The 18,812-nt window shown below is 44.4% G+C and overlaps 1 protein-coding gene across 1 annotated transcript in view; it reads left to right on the top strand.

Moving 5' to 3' along the window:
* TBC1D21 (TBC1 domain family member 21) overlaps positions 1–18,812 on the top strand; it is a 50,951-nt gene that overhangs the window by 21,845 nt on the left and 10,294 nt on the right. Inside the window, exons 3-8 of the mRNA XM_081887781.1 lie at positions 5,005–5,108; positions 6,659–6,753; positions 12,419–12,529; positions 13,208–13,308; positions 15,087–15,183; positions 16,631–16,728. Of these exons, the coding sequence (XP_081743907.1) occupies positions 5,005–5,108; positions 6,659–6,753; positions 12,419–12,529; positions 13,208–13,308; positions 15,087–15,183; positions 16,631–16,728 (606 nt within the window). The remainder of the gene's footprint in view (positions 1–5,004; positions 5,109–6,658; positions 6,754–12,418; positions 12,530–13,207; positions 13,309–15,086; positions 15,184–16,630; positions 16,729–18,812) is intronic.

Below are 18,812 nucleotides of genomic sequence, written 5' to 3'. Positions count from 1 at the left end.
CTGCCCAACTGCTGTCGGCCCAACATTCAAGTTGTGTGCTGCCCTCTGCTGATAGTTTTAAGCGAAAGCTTTTGGTAGTTTGGAGATACCTTAAAACTCTTTTTACTCCTTGCCAAGCATGCATTGATGGTTTTTCAGCTTGTCTACACAGCATGTTGACAGCATATGTTATATCGGGCCGAGTCCACTGTGCAATGTGGAGTAGACTGCCTATCGCTGACTGGTAAACCCCGGGATTACAGAACTCTGCCTTTTGCTCAATTTGAGCATCCTTTGTGTAACTTAACTCCATTGGGGTTTTAACACCAGCACAGTTGTTCATTTTAAACCTTTCCAGCAACTGCTGGATTTTAGCTTCTTGGCTAAGCCAATAGTTACCATTTTCATCTTGCTGAATTTTAACTCCTAGATAAACAGATACATTGCCTAGTGATTTTATCTGAAACCTTTCTCCAAGCTTTGTGGCAAATTGTTGTGCAAGTTTATCATCCTTTCCACTGTATAATAAATCGTCAACAAATATCAAAACTGCTTCTTGTTCACATCCCGAGCCTTTTAGATAAAGACACGCATCTGCTGCGCTCTTTCTGAACCCCATGCTCTCTAGAGCATCGTTTAAGCAGGAATTCCAATTACGGGCGGACTGTTTCAACCCATAAATGGATTTGTGTAGGCGCCAGACCTGGTTTGGCTTGTCTCCTTCAAAACCTGGTGGTGGTGTCATATAGACTTCCTCCTGTAAGTCTGCATTTAAATAAGCCACATTGACATCAAAATGAAACAGCTTATTACCCTTCTTAGCTGAAGAGGCTAGAAGCATTCTTAATGACTCCGATCTTGAAGTAGGGGCATAGATTTGAGAATAGTGAACACCTTTGCGCTGCGAAAACCCTTTTGCAACTAGCCGGGCTTTATATTGCAACTCTTCAGTAGTTGTGGGCTTTAAACGATATACCCATCGACAACCTACAGCTTGTTGCCCTTTCGGAAGCTCTGTACTTGTAAACACACCGAGAGACTTCATTGAAGCCATCTCTTTTTCCATTGCTTCCTGCCACTTTACGGCTTCTGAGCTTGGAAGCTGTTGTACTTCCATATAGCTTTCTGGCTCACACTGTGCCATATTTACGTATACACTTGTCACCTTAAACCGCTCTGGCGGCTTGCCCTTCGTGGCGCGTTTTGACCTGCGCAATTGCTCCTCTTGTGCCCCCTCTGACCGTTGGCTGTCAGAATCTGTCTCAGACTTTATGTCTGGACGTGCCTCTAGGGATAAAGACCTCCGTTTAGATACCTCCCTTGGGCTTGGTGTTGCAGGTGACCTGCTTTGCTTTTGCTGTCTGCTAGGCCTACTGACTGGCGAAGTTGGAGCACTCCTAGATTCTGGCTTTTCTACCTTAGGAGAAGAACCCCGTGCCTGATCAGAATCTGCATCTGAACCATGTGCACCATCCCCTTCTGGCTCATCACTCTCTGGACTTTCTTTCTCAGCATGAATGCCTAAATCATCTCTCAAAATGTCAGGGTTAGCGTGTAAGTGAGTCCATCCGGACTGCTCACAAAAATCAGCGCTCCTACTGAGGACCACTCTTGTAGTATCCCCACCTGGGTCCACAAACCTCCAAGATTTGGCATGTGGTTCGTACCCGCAAAAGATGAGTTTCCTAGCCCTTGGACTTCCCTTTTTCCTTAACGCTTTTGGGATAAGTACATAGGCTTGAGATCCAAACACCCGAAAGTAATTCACTTTGGGCTTCTTCCCATATAAAGCAAAATAAGGCGTAGTATCAATTACCGAATTATATACTCGGTTCAGAATATGAGTAGCCGCCTGCCAGGCTTCCGCCCAGTAACTTTGAGGAAGTTTAGCATCAAACAACATAGAGTTTGCCAACTCTTGCAGAACCCTATTTTTACGTTCGGCCACGCCTCCTTCTTGGGGGGAATAAGGTGTAGACAGACGATGCTTAATTCCCTTTTTCTTAAAGAAATTCTGCAACACAGACCCGGTAAATTCTGACCCTCTGTCTGTCTGAAAAGCAAGTACTCTAGTACCGAATTCAAGTTCTACCGCATGAACCCAATTTTTAACTGTTTCTGCAGTATCTGCTTTTGTTTTGAGAGGAAAAAACCATGTAACCTTTGTTTTGTCATCCGAGAGACACAGTGCATACTTCGAACCTCCCATGCTAGCAACAGGCATTGGGCCACATAGGTCCATATGCACAAGTTGGAATACTTTGTCAGATTTCCTATCTGAACTGGGATAGCTGCATCTATGAACCTTCGCACTTTTGCATGCAGTACAATCCAAATACTTAGTACATTTGTTCAATTTGCACCCTTCTGATAATTCAGGTTGCCTTTTAACATACTGAAAATTAATATGCCCTAAACGGCGGTGCCATAAATGAACACAAGAATTATGGGTAGGCGTGTTCACACAACCAGCATGAACCTGTTCAACTTCATCTGGACTTGTCTCAAAATAATATAACCCATTTCTGCATTCCACCTGCAAAAGAGATACGTTATTCTTTGAAATAGTGCAAACCCCATTTTCAAACACAGTTTTAAACCCATTTCTATCAAGTTCTGACACAGACAAAATACACCCCTTCAGTCCCTTTAGCACGTAGGCATCAATTTCTGTTTGCAAACAATTCAAGAACACTGTGCCTACAGTCTCTAAGGAACGTTTAGTTGAATCTGCCATTGTCACAACTTTAGGGGTTAGCAAATGTCTGCAATTCTGCAAACGTACACTAGATGGCGCCACCAGGTGGTGAGATGCACCACTGTCGATCAACCAGCGTAGATTGCTGCCTTGGCCACGCCCTTGCATCAACGCCATTGCTGAAGCCATGTGCTGTGTGCTGTGGGAGTAGCCACGACCTCCTCCTCTTCTTCGACGTCCCCTGGAACTCCTTGTCTGGTAACTAGGGGTAACGGCCTTGTTGCTGTCTTGACCAGGTTCACGTGTGCAATTCCTGATTAGATGGGAAGGGGAACCACAGCGAAAACAGTGTCTAGCTGCAAAAGCATTTACTGTGTGCTCAAACTCAGCATCAACACTCTTAGGCACAGCATAACTCCCCTTTAAAGACAAACCTCTTTCTCTTTGCCTTTTATCCTGTTCATCCGCAAGCCGAGAAGAAATGTATTCAAGGGTTAATTCAGTTGAAGGCATAGCTTCCAAAGTTAGAGCTAGAGTCTCATAGCTTTTATCAAGAGAAGACAACAATATGTATGACTGCTGCTCCATAGAGAAAGGAATGCCCAGCTGTCTTAGTTGATTAAAGGCAGACACCATTTTGGCAATATGTTCTTTCACACACGCTCCCGGTTGGAGACGTAAATCAAACAAACATCTTGTAGCATGGATCTTGGCCCCCGCAGTGTTTCTGGAATTTAACCGCTGCAGAACCGTCCAGACCTCATGCGTGTTCTTTAACTCAGAAACATAAGGCATTTGCTCTGGTCCCACTGCCAAAACTAGTAGACCTTGGGCTTTCCTGTCGCGTTTCTGTGAAGCTGCTGCTGCTGCTTTGGCTTCTGCAGACGCGTCTGCAGCTGCCTGTAAAGGCGGTGCTTCAGTACAGCTCCACAACTCTTTTGCTTGCAACCAAACCCTTACTCTAGCCTTCCAATCTTGCCAATTTTTCCCATTGAGTCGCGTAAACGGGACAGTAAAACTTTCCTGGGACTCTGCCATCCTCCCTGGGGCTTAGGAACGATACTCACACACCTGTAGACCGTCTCCCAGCTGCTGAGGTGGCTCCTTGAGGAATCAGACGTCTTCCAGCGAGTACAAACTGCGCAGTGCCTCTTTAAAACTTTTCTAGGCACGTTGCAGGACTCAAGCTGCTTTGGAGGCTTTCGTTGTCGGCAACCGCTTCTGTCTTCACTCCAGTCCTTGCATAAATCACTCTGAACTGCTCTCCTTATCTCCTTCTTGACGTACAAACATCCATAACCTGTCCCATTAAACTTTAATTAGTTTAATGTAAATGCCCAGTGCACTTCCTTCTTTAAAAGTCTCACCACGGCAGAGGATTTCGCGCAGCAGCTAAGAAGGGCAGGAGAGGCAGCATCTTCCCAAAAAGGAGTCCTGGAGCATGCGGTTTGTAAATCAAAAATAAGGTTTATTTACAAAACACCAAAAAACAATCCTGGCGACGAACCACACATCTCAGCAAAAACACACACCCAAAAGGGAGAAGGGGGAGAACAAACAAACAGGGGGACTATTTATACAGACTCATGTTCCTGGAAGCCTAATGACCTCCAGCTGCTCAGTGATTAGAGCGTTTCTGCTACTCTTTTAACCCTTTGATAGCAACACAATTTACACGACGTAATTTACATTGTTATTTTATTATTCCAACTCATTCATGCCAGCACAAAGGAAACACAATGCAAAGGGTGGGCAGGATGTAATCATTTGCAGACTAAATGCAACAACAGTGAATACCCAGTGCATTAGCTGGGTTGATTTATATTGCAAATATAGGACAAATAAATGAACATTGACAATTTCCTGTTTCTGTTTTCATTGGAATTCTCTGACATTTCATCCCAATAAAATGGGGGGATCCAGCTGTAGTCTCAGACTATGAAGCTGTTTCCTTCAGGGGGAATGCAAGCCCTCCCAGGAAAGGTCATCCACCTAATTTTTGGACACAGGAACTACCTCAGCCACAGCACCTCTGTCTTATCAGGATTCAACCTCTTACATAGACTTTCACTTCTTGCCCAGACTATAGACCAGGCACCCCCAAACTCGGCCCTCCAGATGTTTTGGGACTACAATTCCCATCAACCCTGGCCACCGGTCCTGTTAGCTAGGGATGATGGGAGTTGTAGTCCCAAAACACCAGGAGGGCTGAGTTTGGGGATACCTGCTATAGACCCTTGTTGTTGGTGGGAGGTGGGGGAGATGGATGAGTAAGCTACCTGACACACCTTTTTTTGCCTCACCGCCTCCTTTTGTTGTTGTTGTAGGGTTTGGATCCCTCTGTGAGATCAGAAGCATGGAAGTTTCTCACAGGCTATTACTCCTGGAGGAGTTCCTGTGACGAGAGACTGACAGTTGACAGCATGAGGCGGTATGTGGATAATGTCAATATACAGTTTAGTCACTAGATGGCACTAGACTTAGTTGTGGCTGGGTGGAGGCAGGAGCTTCCTGTGGTTGTTGTCTCCTCCCTGGAAGGAGACTATAAAGTTCTTGTGTAGAGTCCTGTCTTAGATGACAGTAAGAACATGAAACAGGTCTGTTCTCCCCCACCACACACACACACACACACACACACACACACACATAAACACACACACACGTAGCACAGATTGGTCCATTAGGGCAAATGGAGCAATGTCTGACTCTTCCCTCAGCCACGCCCACCAGCCTGTCTTCTTACCTACAGCCAATCAGGGTGTGGCTCTGCCTGTCCTTGGATCTGGCTCCACTTACCATTGGTCTCCCTGCCTTCTGCCCCACCAACGAATGGTCACCAACCACTGCTTCACATATGAACTTGGGGCAGTCCTCAAAAGAACTTCATATCAACAAAAATCCAAAATATCCCATGAGCAATAAAATCAGAGAGCATGCTGAGTTAGAATCACAGAATCGTACAATTGTGGAGTTGGAAGGGCCCCTGCAATACAATTGCCTGCAATGCAGCGATCTCAACTAAAGCATCCAGATCGACTCCTTTCCTAAGGAGTGTTGCATTCAGTTTGACAGACCTTTGTACAGGGGAGGAATGTGTCTGCTTTTAAAAGTTTTAAGGCACTGGGGGAAAGAGATGCACCTATGATGATCGTCCAGCCTCCTGTTCTGCCCATAGCTGTCATCCGTCCCTTATTTGGTGGGAAAGTCCCTTATCCCAGCACCGTGTCCCGCTGCTGTCCCTTATTGATGATGTCCCTTAAATTTCCCGGGTTTCAAAGGAAGCAGCTCCTCTCCCTCCCTCCCTACCAGCCAGGGAGGAGGGAGGCTCCAACTGTGTTGCTTGTCTGCGTTGCTCACCCAATAAGGTGTCTAAGAACGACTGGGGGGTGGAGCTTGCATGCCTTGAGGCGATCAAATCGGCCACATTGCCTGGGGACTCGCCTTTGCTCAGCGCTTCCCAGCGGAGAGGTGACAGTGGTTTTCCTTGCTGCATCCCCTTTGCCGGGTTGCTGCGCTGTGGGAACCACCGCTTGAGGCTTTGTTTGGCTGCTGGCTGGGCTTTCTGCCTTTGGCTTGGAGAGGCTCAGAAGTTGAACAAACCTGTGCTCCGAAATCCCTTATTTTGGCTGCTGATCCCTTATTTTCAAGGCTTCTGGTCCCTTATTTTCAAATCTATAAGTTGATAGCTATGGTTCTGCCCCTGTTGCTGCCTTTGCCCACAGGAGGCCAAAGAAGTGTGTCTTGGGAAAACAGAAGAAGGAACAAGCAAACCCAGTGGCAGCACTTAATTCACCAAGGCGGTGGCAGAAGTCCCAGCTGCAGGTCTGGCTGATAGTGGCAGCCTTTTTAATATCCCCACAATGCCCCCACAACATTACTTCAATCTGGGCACTGTAGGAAGTTCAAACAGAGGAGGGGTCCACCAGAGGGCACTGGCTTATATTCTGTTCTGTGCGTGACTATTTCCTCCCCTCCTTGCAGGAAAAGTTACGAATCTTTGTGCAACATGTGTGAAAAGATCCAACCTCTGCTGGAGACAGAACACAGGGATTTCATGGAGGTGCGAAACATCATCAGTGAGTAGTCAGGAGTGTAGCGATCAAAATGAAGGGAACTTTCACAATAAATGGGATCTGGGTTTTTACCTAGGTGGCTTAAATGCAATCAATGGGCATTAGGAAACCGACTGATTCTAGGTTAAACTGTTGCTCCATCTAGGCTGGGGGTAATGAACATGACGCCCTCCAATCCAGATGTTGTTGAACTTCAAATCCCATCAGCCTCAGCCAATAGTCAGGGATGATGGGAGTTGTGGTCAGCAAGATATGGCAGGCATCCTTTGCCTACCCCAGATCTAGCCCACTAGAAGGCAGCCCTGTTTAGGAAAGTTTTTAATGTTTGAATGTTTTATCGTGTTTTTAATATTCTGCTGGGATCTGCCCAGAGTGGCTGGGGAAACCCAGCCAGATGGGCAGGGTATAGATAATAAATTGATCATGGTGACAATGGTGATGTTATTTGACTGGCAGCAAATCTTTGGCAGAGGTCCTTCTCATGACCTGCTATCTGAACCTTTCTAACTGGAGCTGCTGGAGACTGACCCCTAGACAAAGTACAGATTCTACCACTGAACTATGGCCCTTCCCCAGCCACATCTCTTGTAGGTCTAGCATAAACATGCTTTTATTTACCCTTTGTGTTTTTAAAGCTTTCTAAGAAAGGTCTGTTAAATTGGAAAGTATCTCTGGCCACCTCCAACCACCTAATCCTGGGGCAGCTGCCCTGGGGCCTCTCGATGTTTTGCAGTGATATTTCACACATGAGTATCAGCAGTGTGGCTTTGTTTCTTTTCTCCCTCATTCTTGGGCTACTTCTCCTTTGTGTTTTGTGTGCATAAGGCTGTTTCGCTTGCCCATACCTGAAATAGAACACCCGGAGCTTGGTAAGGGGCAGGAAAGGGTTAACAAAATGTAATTATACAAATGTAATGCACACATAAAGGACGCAGGTGGTGCTGCCGATCAATGGGGTGAGCTCCCGTTGCTCGGTCCCTGCTCCTGCCAACCTAGCAGCTCGAAAGCACGTCAAAGTGCAAGTAGATAAATAGGTATCACTCCAGTGGGAAGGTAAACGGCATTTCTGTGCGCTGCTCTGGTTCGGCAGAAGCGGCTTAGTCCTGCTGGCCACATGACCCAGAAGCTGTATGCCGGCTCCCTCGGCCAGTAAAGCAAGATGAGCGCCGCAACCCCAGAGTCGTCCACAACTGGACCTAACGGTCAGGGGCCCCTTTACCATTACCTTTTTAATGCACACATATCTGAGATAGAGAGAGAGTCCACCTACACTGTGCATTTAAAGCAGCATTGTAACACAATGGCATGGCTCCCCCCGCCTCAAAAAAACCCCTGGGAACTGCAGTTCAGGGTGCTGAAAGTGGTTAGGAGACTCCCCATAGTCTTCTCACAAAACTACAGTTCTCAGAGTCATTTGACCGCCAGTCCCCTCTTCCCAGGGAATTGTAGCTCTGTAAGGGAAATAGGGGTCTCCAATCAACTCTCAGCTCCCAGGATTCTTTGGGGTAACCCATGACTGTTTAAATTGGTATGGTACTGCTTTAAATGCATAGTGCAGGTGGGGTCAGAGTTAGAAAATGATGTTCCCAAAGTCCAAGGCCACCAAAGCACCAAAGAGTATATTTTCTCACAAATGACAGGAAGGCAGCGTGTAAGTGATTATTATGATTATATTCAGATTCCCATGCAAGCGTCTCCCAGTTGTATAACAAAAAGAATATTAAACGATACCGCAGAATTAATGTTACAAATCAATGTAATGGTCATAAATCTGGCCAAGTGAGCCTAGAGAAAGATTTACAGCTTAGGTGGGACCCAGGCGGGACCTTCAGAGGTAATAGATATTCCATCTCGGCAGAGGATTCCTTAAGCAGGTCACATACCCAGGGAAATGTTCCCCTTTATTACTGCCCTTCGTTCTCCCAGGAATTGGTCTAAAATGAAATCATTTCCCACTTTTATAGAAAAAGATAACGTGTTAGATAGCAGTTCCTCAACGATGCGCACTTCAAGGGCACTCGGGGCTTCAAGACATCTCACCTTCACCATTAGATTTTTGAAATTTCCTGTCTTGTTTTAAATCGCCTCACTGCTTTTTATTTTAGATCTCCCCTTTTTTACAATCAGTTTCTTCACTTGACTATGAACTCTTTAACCTCTAGATGTGTGGATGAATTAGCATACATAAATGAGCGTTTTTAACTTCTCTTGCTTTCCTGAGAAAGACAGCAACTCTATTGGTTGCTAACGTATAAAGGTAAAGGGACCCCTGACCATTAGGTCCAGTCGTGGCCGACTCTGGGATTGTGGCGCTCATCTCGCTTTATTGGCCAAGTGAGCCGACATTTGTCCACAGACAGTTTTTCTGGGTCATGTGGCCAGCATGACTAAGTTGCTTCTGGCGAACCAGAGCAGCACACGGAAACGCTGTTTACCTTTCTGCCAAAGCGGTACCTATTCATCTACTTGCACTTTGATGTGTTTTTGAACTGCTAGGTGGGCAGGAGCAGGGACCGAGCAATGGGAGCTCACCCCGTCGTGGGGATTCGAACTGCCGACCTTCTGATTGGCAAGTCCTAGGCTCTGTGGTTTAACCTATAACGCCACCCACGTCCCATATATAACATAGGTAAAGGGTAAAGGAACCCTTGACCATTAGGTCCAGTCGTGGCTGACTCTGGGGTTGCGGCGCTCATCTTGCTTTATTGGCCGAGGGAGCCGGCGTACAGCTTCTGGGTCATGTGGCCAGCATGACTAAGCTGCTTCTGGTGAACCAGAGCAGCGCACGGAAATGCCATTTACCTTCCCGCTGGAGCAGAACCTATTTATCTACTTGCACTTTGACGTGCTTTCGAACTGCTAGGTGGGCAGGAGCAGGGACCGAGCAATGGGACCTCACCCCGTCGCGGGGATTCGAACTGCCAACCTTCTGATCGGCAAGTCCTAGGTTCTGTGGTTTAACCCACAGTGCCACCTGTGTCCCTAACATAGCCATGTGCTAATGTGTTTTTTAAAGCAAACTGACTAACTGGGAATCATGGTGAGGAAGGAATAGAGAGTTGCAACCCAGCTGGAATGGATCTGGAATGAATCTGCCGCTTTTGCCTGTGTCTGTCTCTGGAAGTGGCAGTAGGGCGATCAGCTTCAACCGTAGCAGTAAGGGAGAAGGACTTCTGGCTGTAGTAGCCGCAGTTCCATTCCAGCCTTTTTCTTCTCCCTAAATCTATCTCTGTCTCATGGCTCTGTCTCTATCAGAGCTCTACTCAACACCTTTCATGGAGAGCAGTCTGAGGGGATGAGCAGTGCCGGATTTACGTATAAGCTAAACAAGCTATAGCTTAGGGCCCGACTATCTTGGGGGCCCATAAAAATTTAACGGGGAAAAAACCTGGATGTACATTTCCAAAATATAAGATAAAAAACAAATAAAATAAAACCTACATACAGCAACAGTGTTTTGTGTTGTGTAGGTGCCTGTGATGTAGGTAATGGGCCCCGCCTGCTAGCCTGCTCCCTAAAATATCACTGCTTTGCTCATTTCTATATATAGGGTGCCTACATTCTGCATGGACTGGTTGCATGTGTTTGCATTATTAAGTTTGTTATGAATAAAAAATCATTTTAACTTAGACGGTAATAATTATTTCACTATTACTATACTTCTGCTTAATTGTATTCCACTATTAATACTCTTCTTCTTAATTGTATTTCAGTTCAACAATTACTTTGATAAAATACATATTTGTTATGTGCAAATGGCTTTAGATACCTATTAGGTCCATCAATTACCATATAGCATATATTCAACACAAAAAACAGCTACAATTTGTTGTTGGCAAAGGACAGCTGGACATATAAAGGGCCCCATTACCTTGAGTAGTTTAGGGCCTCATCAAACTTAAATCCAGCCCTGGGGATGTGCTTTGTGGTGCACATGAAAGGAGGAGGAGGAGCTAGTTTGTATTTTCCAAAGTAAAGTTTATTTGTTAATTTCAAAAGGTAAGTTTTCGTTTCAGCTGAACATGAGTAGGCATGCCACTTGACTAAGACCTCTGCACGATAATGTAGAACTCCTATGATTCTGCCTTTGACATTGTGCATAGCTGTCAACTTTTCCCTTTTCTTGTGAGGAATCCTATTTGGAATAAGGGAATTTTCCTTTAAAAAGGGAAAAATTGACAGCTATGCATTGTGCTGGTGGGTCCAGAGTGGCCCATGTCAGCAGAGGCAGAGGCAGTGCCATCGGTTCTGCTGCTCCTTCTCAGTGCAACAGTCCAGAGGTGGGGGACCTAAGGCCAGATTCTCCCTGCAGTCCCTCTTGGGCTGTTCAGCTGACTGAGACACAGATTGTACAGTGGGCTAGATGCAGTTTAGGGAGTACAAATTTCACACTTCTGAAAAAGAAATAGAAAATATGCGACAACAGCAGCAAGGATACTACTTGCTAAGAATTGGAAAACTCAAGATCTACCCACACTGGAAGAATGGCAGATGCAACTGATGGACTATATGCAGCTGGCGGAGATGACTGGCAGAATCCGAGACCTGGGAGAAGAAAGGATGGAAGAGGACTGGAAGAAATTTAAGACTTATTTACAAAAATATTGTGATTTAATGGAATGTTAAAAAAGATGCTTGGTTATAAACAATTGGCCATCACTAAAATAGATCAGGAAATGATGATAAGAGAGATTAAGAGAAACAAAGTTGAAGGAGAATTATTTTAATGTATTTTATTGGTACACAAGTTGGAAATAAGATGATAATTTGCTTGACAAAAATTTATTAATGATGTAAATGGGAGCGGGAGGCGTGAGGAAGTTCAAAGATGACATGAAACTTTGTTAAAGCAAAACAATACTGTTTATTATTAATGTACTTTTTTTTTCTTTAAAAATCTTAATAAATATTTATTAAAAAAAAAAAAGAAAGAAATAGAAAAGACCATGTTTCTTAGAGACTGTGCATTCTGGCTGAAGAGTGTGCCTATCGCCCAGAGAATGCACAAAATGCAGTTGAGATGTGTCATTCCCCAAAGCCTCTTGGCGGTCATATATAATGGCCAGATGAGGAACAAAATTCAGTCAATATATGCATATTACCCCAAGCCCTGGTTGGGGATTGTGCATAATGACTGGAGAATGTACTAAAACCTAGTCAATATATGGGCATTTGGAGTTGGAGCTGTATGGAACCTACCAAGACCCACACCTCACTTGGGTCCATTGTCAATCTGGGAGCCTCCTGAGCAATTGCAACAGCAGGGAGGGCACTCAAAAAAAGGGGGGCACTGAGAGAAGCTTGTCTTACCCCACAAACAAAAAACAAAATACCCTGGGGCCACTATTGAAATTAACAGTAGGTGACATTCATGAAAAGATCCAAAGATTAAAAGGAGACTGTTGGAATGAATTAGAAGGAGAAAGAGCCGATACTAATGTGCAAATGAGATGTTTTAATGCATGCTGTGAGACCAATCAGCAAGTGAATGTACTGCCTGGCTCACTGGCATCTACTACAGCATAAATTAGAATGGTTGAGATTGAATCCAGGTCTTTGCTTGCAGCAAGCTGGCAATATCACTCAGAGGGGTTGAAGCACCTTTCTCTCCTCGTACTCTGGCTTGGTTTGTGGCAATAGCTCCATTTGGCCATTTCTTTTCCCACAGAATCTGATGTTCAGAGGCTTTACATCAAAGATGCACAGGGCAACACACTTGTAGACAAAAGCCAGCTGGAAAAGATCCTTCTGCTGAACTATGTGTGCAATGTGAAAGCTGGTAAGTAGATGAACAGAAAATCCCATCATATCTGGCCTTTGTAGAGGTTAATTCTGATGCCATTCCCAACCCACGCTATTTTAGTTTTTTTCTGGTTTTCCTCCCATTTTCCCCAGACCAGATTTCTGGCATATGCAGTTGTTGTTTAAATACAATTATATTTCCAACTTGTCTCATGGTAGACTGTTGATTTTTTTGTTTTGTTTTTAAGGCTACCATACCCTTAGTTTAAAATTTCCTGGTTGGTTGACCTGGGCTAAGTCTGGCAGGACAGCTTACTCTATGGTCTTAACCCCTTCATGCATTAATTAGACTTAAGCTTGTTGGCAGGACAGCTTACTCTATGGTCTTAACCCCTTCATGCATTAATTAGACTTAAGCTTGTTGGTTATATGAGACTGGTTATCCCACACTTGTGGCATGGGAGTGATGTGGGCTCTCCTGGGAGGAAGTCTTCAGAATCAAAGGAGGCTGGTACAGCAGTGTCCTCTGGCCTGGAAGGACAATAAGAGGCACCACATCAGTGGTGCTTGCGTGTGGGTTGTAACTGCGGACAAGCTGTAACAATGAATTATCTGGTTAGAAAAATAAGGAACTAGAATAATTATAGAACAAGAGTGATGGGCAGAAAGTTTCATCTCTCTCTCCCCATCCCACACTCTTTCTGCTCTGTGGCAGAATATCAGCAAGGCTTCCATGAGATGCTTTTGCTTTTCCGCCTACTTGTGGAGAAGGAGCATGAGATCTACTGGCTCTTCCAGTTCTTCCTCCAAAAAACAGTAAGTAAGTTAGTTGGTTGGTTGGTTGGTTGGTTGGTTGATTTGCACCTTGCCTTTGCAAAAAGAAGTGTTCAAAGCAGGTTGCAATATTTTTAGCTATTCGAGAAATGTGCAAAAATCAGAATGGAGCCCATAAAAGAACTCACCAGCAGAAGAAATCAAAATACAGCAGGGAGACTAAAGACTCAAACAGAATGCTAAATGCTTGCTGAAAAGTACATTCTGTAAAGACCATCAGTGATAGTGCATTTGGTGGCAGAGTTCCGCAGTCTGTATGCTGTTGTGCAGAAGACCTTTCTCCTTGTTTCTCACCAACTGTACAACAGCTGGTAAGAAAACAAGAAGAGTGCTGCTGGATCTAGTCCAGGATTCTGTTTTAACCTTCTGGAAAGCCCACAAGCAGGGCCCAGGTGCAACAGGGCTTTCTCCACTTGTGATCTCCAGCATCTGGTATTCAGAGATATGGTTTCTATCAGGTACTGTTAGCCATTATGGGTCCACACAGTCTCCAGAATTAAAACACTTTAGAGCTGGTAGGGACTTTGGAATTTGTACTCAACCCTCTGCTCAATGCATGGTCTGCAGTGCAGGATTCTACAGAATCCCTGAGAGATGACTATCCAGCCTCTGTTTAAATGCTTGCACCAATGGGGAGCTCCCATCCCCACTTAATGCAATCCATTCCCCTGGTAGAAAGCTCTTACTATTAGGAAGATTTGCTGAAAATGACTTCCTAGCCAGTTCTACTCCTCAGTTCTAGTCCTGGAACAGCTGATAATAAGTCCATTCCATCTTCTACTGCATGCTGAAATATGAGAGGCCCCATCAGTATTGGCATTCCACCGGCTCTTGAATACACATGTTTACACAAGCATTCTCCTGACCTCCTGGCTGGAATTCCTGGCTTTGGTTGTGGTTTTTGCTGTTACACTGTTTTAATAGGCTTCTTTACTATGTATTTTAATTGGCTTCTTTGTTAATGTATTTTAATTATAGATGTTTTAATGTGGTTGTTTTACTATTTATTTTAATTACAGGTAGCTGTATTTTTATAATTGGTTTGATACTCATTATTTGGCTGTGTGCTTTTATTGCTTGTGAACTGCCTCCGTATATCAGTTCTAATAACAACAACAGCCACCCTTCAGCTATTTGAAGACAGTATCCCACTTAATACCAGTATGTTGATGAGCAGCAAGGCAATTGTGCTTATACCCTGCTTGTGGACTTCCACAAGCCAAGCCACTGTGTGAAACAGCAAGCTGGATCCTATCGATAGACATGTATTCTGATACAACAAGGTTCATGTGCTCTAACTCATTTATATATTTGTTAAGCCATCTTGTGGGCCCTGATGGATGGGAAGCTTGGGGTGGAAGTCTTTTTAAAGAGTGCATTTGCTTGATGTAGGAAGGTCTCTGAATTCCAAATAAATGCTGGAGATTTTCTTTATAAAACAAAATAGAAGACACGGGGCAATGCACATCTCCAGTTACAATCTCTTGGAGCAATGAGGCAAAGGACTTTCTGTTGAAGCAGAGGCACAAGTGTGCATTTTGCTAGATATCCACAATAGGGACTCCTCCCATACAGGTCTGGGCAGAGTACAAAAGTGTCCCTGGAACAACTATATATTTCGGTTTCCTGGGTGTCTTGGGGAGGACTTATTCCCATCATGTGGACTGACCTATGCAAGATCAGGACGCAGCCAGCCCGCACCATCTGGTCTCATCATGCTCCTTTGAATATTTTCACAGCCCAGGATTCTTGTTTTCCAGGAGAATAGCTGCATTATGAACGTTGGGGTGGAGAAAAACCTGATCATGCTTAGAGCCTTGATTGCATTTATGGATCCAACCTTTGCAAAGCATTTGGGTAAGTTCTGCCACCTGCCCAGTTTCTTCAGATATCACGCCACATCAGCATGCCTGCAAAAGTTTTGGGCTTGCCAACCACTCTAGCAGGCCACAGTATATGGGTAGTAAAAAGTATTGTTGGCTTTAAGGGCCAGAAGTTATACAGGCCAAGATATGTGTGCAAAGAGTCCCTATTACTGATATTTAGTTACAGAGACAGATTCTTTTCCTGCTTTTCTTTTATTTGTTATTTTCAGTTTTATACATTTCAATAATTTTACAATCATTTTAACATTTCAAAACTCAACTTCCTTGACCCTCTTTCTGTGGTTCCTTAAATTGTTATATATATTTTCTGCATATTCCAAATTAATTTAATTTACTCATATATTCATCTACTTTAAATATATAAAACTGCAGGTTATTACAACAATCCTGCCAACGTTCTTATCTGTTTACAGTTTATTTGTAGATACAGTGGTAACTCAAGTTACAAACGCCTCAGGTTACAAACTCTTCAGGTTACAAACTCCGCTAACCTGGAAGAATTACCTTGAGTTGAGAACTTTGCCCCAGAATGAGAACAGAAATCGTGTGCCGGCGGTGCAGCAGCAGCAAGAGGCCTCATTAGCGAAAGAACGCCTCTAGTTAAGAAAAGTTTCAGGTTAAGAACGGACCTCCGGAAAAAATTAAGTTAGTAACTAGAGGTACCACTGTATTCCATGAACCATTTCCATTCTTTTTTAACAAGTTTGTTATCTTGATTTCTTATTTTTCCGGTAAGTTTCGCCATTTCTGCATATTCCATAAGTTTTTGTATCCATTCTTCTTTCACTGGGACTTCTTCTTCTTTCCATTTTTGGGCAAGTAACATTCTTGCCGCTGTAGTTGCAAACACGAATAAATTTCTATACAATTTGGGTAGTTCTGTCCCTATAATTCCCCAAAGGAAAGCTACAGACAGATGTGTTCACGCTAAGAGCAATTGGATAATGGAATAATTTGCCTAAAAGGTTGAAGGTCTTCAAGCCAAGGCTGGACAGCCACCTGTTGAGAATACTGTAGCTCTGGATTTCCTGCATAGAGCAGGAAGCTTAAGCAGATGACCTACATGATTCTATGTTTCTACCTTCTGTCCTCAACACAGAAGACAGCAGGACAGGAAGTCTTGTACCTCACTGTTCCAAGATGCCATCAGCATCATTGATTCACAAAACAACAATAGGCAGGCATTCCCAGGGGTGGTGGGTTCTCTGTCAGGACTTAAGCAGATGCCGACTGGCAAGGCATCCTATCAGGGATATTGTTGTTGCATCCTGCACTGCACTGCAGATCCTACATGGATCAGGAAGTTGAACTGGATGAGCTTAAAGGTACCTATTTCTTCTGTTAGGGCAATCAGCCAGTCCCTCTTGGTTGAGATAGGATTCGTGGGTTCTAAACTTCCATTTCCTTAATATTTCTAGAAGAGAAAGGTCGAGTGGTACAGTCCTTGTTCCCTTGGTTCTGCCTGTTTTTCCAGCGAGTTTTCAAGTCTTTTGACGATGTCTGGAGACTTTGGGAGGTGAGTGGTTTTTGCTATGTACACGGCTGGAAGTTTATGCTCCTGAAGAGATGCTGGATATAAAACACCCCTCTGTACCTGTTTGGGTGACTAAATGGACAAATCGTCTTGCCTGGCATAAGGCAGCTTCATCTGCGCATCTTAATGCATTGGCATATTTTGCTTGCTACCATGCTGGCTAACTGGATTTAGATTGCTTCCACATGTCATTCCTAAGAGCAACAGTGATAGAGAGGCAGTTCCTAAAGCAAATGCATAATTAAATGAGAATATATATCTAGAGAGAGAAGGGGGGAGAGGGAGAGGGAGATTCTCAGCACAGTCCTGGAAACCTGCATTCAGATTCCAGTGAGCAAAATCTTTTCCGTGCAGCGGATGCCACAGTGGATTTTAAATGCAAAATCTGTTTCACTACGGCTGGCAGTTCTCTCCGTTTTGTTGACTCTCTGGGCAAAAATTAGGGGGCTTGGCAGCTTTGCCAGACGAGAAGCAGCCTCGCCATGGTGCTGTGCCAGTTGCCTCCCTGATGCTGGCCAGTGATTCCTGCCAGCTACACAGCTGGTGCGCATTAGTGGTTGCGCCACAGCTCCTCTTAAAGCCTTTTTTCTTTTTTTGCCTTTTTAAGTCGAATCCCAAATGGAGGCCAGGACTGCTGCTGTAGCAGGATGTTCTGACCCCGCCAAACAGCAGCCATTTGTTTAGCAGCCTCAGCCGCCCCTCCTGTACCCCGGCGCCTTTTATTATTTCAATTAATATGTGCAGAGAATTTTTCCCTTGTGTTTGTCCTTCCTGCTGAGTCGGCTTCTGCACACCAGCCGTTTGCCGGTAATTATGCGGAAGGGAGGTGAAAGGGCAAAGCTCCATCTGGGTTGGGAAAGGAAAGTTCTTCGCTATCTCCAAAGAAGCTCAATTAATCCAGGCCATTAGGATTTGCGTTGGTGTTATTGTTGTAGCAGGTTGGTCTCCTAGCCAGTTCCTCTAGGGGTCTTTGGGCTTCAAGCAGTTTATTGCAAATGCTGCATATCCTTCCTACAGTTGCCAGACCTCAGAGTTTGACCTGATCTTTTAATGTTTCAGGGTTCTTCTATGGGTGTCTAGTGAGAGGAGTAAAATTTCAGGTTGAAGGGTCAGAATCAAAGGGACAAGCTCATTTTCTTATGGCTTAAGGGGTTTCTTTTTTTTCTTTTGTAATCCCCTCTTCTCATATGTCTGTCAGTCTCTATCACCAAGAAACCAAGCAAAGGAAGGACTGTGGACCAGTGGTGGGGCATCTGCTTTGTCAATGTTTGAAAAGGAAAAGGTTCTGACCTCCTTTGTGAAATATACTCAGAGTCGAGAGTGGATTTCATGCTCTTTACTCAGCTCATAGTGGTGAGGAGGAATGGAAGTTCCCCCAGAATGTCTGCTTTATATACATTATTTACACAATGGGCCCCACATGATTGGCTAATTCCAGGATTCTCCTGTAGGCCAATCAGGTTGTGGATTCACTTCCACCTGGAACTGGATTGGGTGGCTCCTGTGGACCAATCAGACTGCTGCATTCTGGACCCTATTGTTCTAGGACCAACCAGACTGCTGCATTCTGAATCCTATTGTTCTGGGACCAATCAGACTGCTGCATTTTGGATCCTATTCAACTCAGTACATAACACTTTGCCTGGTCTTTGAGAAAGAGTACTTTGCAGAATGCTGCTTTTATTCTTAAAAGTCATCTTCTACAACCACAACCAACAGCTTTATACATATCAAACGCAACCAGGTTCTACCATCCAACCAACCCACCACACACACCATCAATGACCACTCTATATATACAGGCACACGCAGGTGAAAGGTTGTATGAGTTATGCAGGCTTTGCCGATTCATTGTAGGCCGCTGACTCAGTTCCTTTTGTATTAAAGAAACAGTGGCTAATTTTTAGCCGTGACATGCTTTGCATGTAAAAGGTCTCTCTGCCAATCAGTGCAGACAAATACTGAGCTTCCTACATGCCTTAAGTCAGGCTTGTTTCACTAAAGGACTTTCAACTTTTTGTGCTCATTTACCAAAGACGCACTACGCTTGTCATTCACAACGGCAG

This window comes from Podarcis melisellensis (genome assembly GCF_964234715.1).
Source record: "Podarcis melisellensis genome assembly, chromosome: 14".
In the NCBI taxonomy this organism is placed as follows: Eukaryota; Metazoa; Chordata; class Lepidosauria; order Squamata; family Lacertidae; genus Podarcis; species Podarcis melisellensis.
The sequence above is the reverse complement of the archived record's forward strand: the minus strand, read 5'-3'. Positions and strand labels throughout refer to the sequence as shown.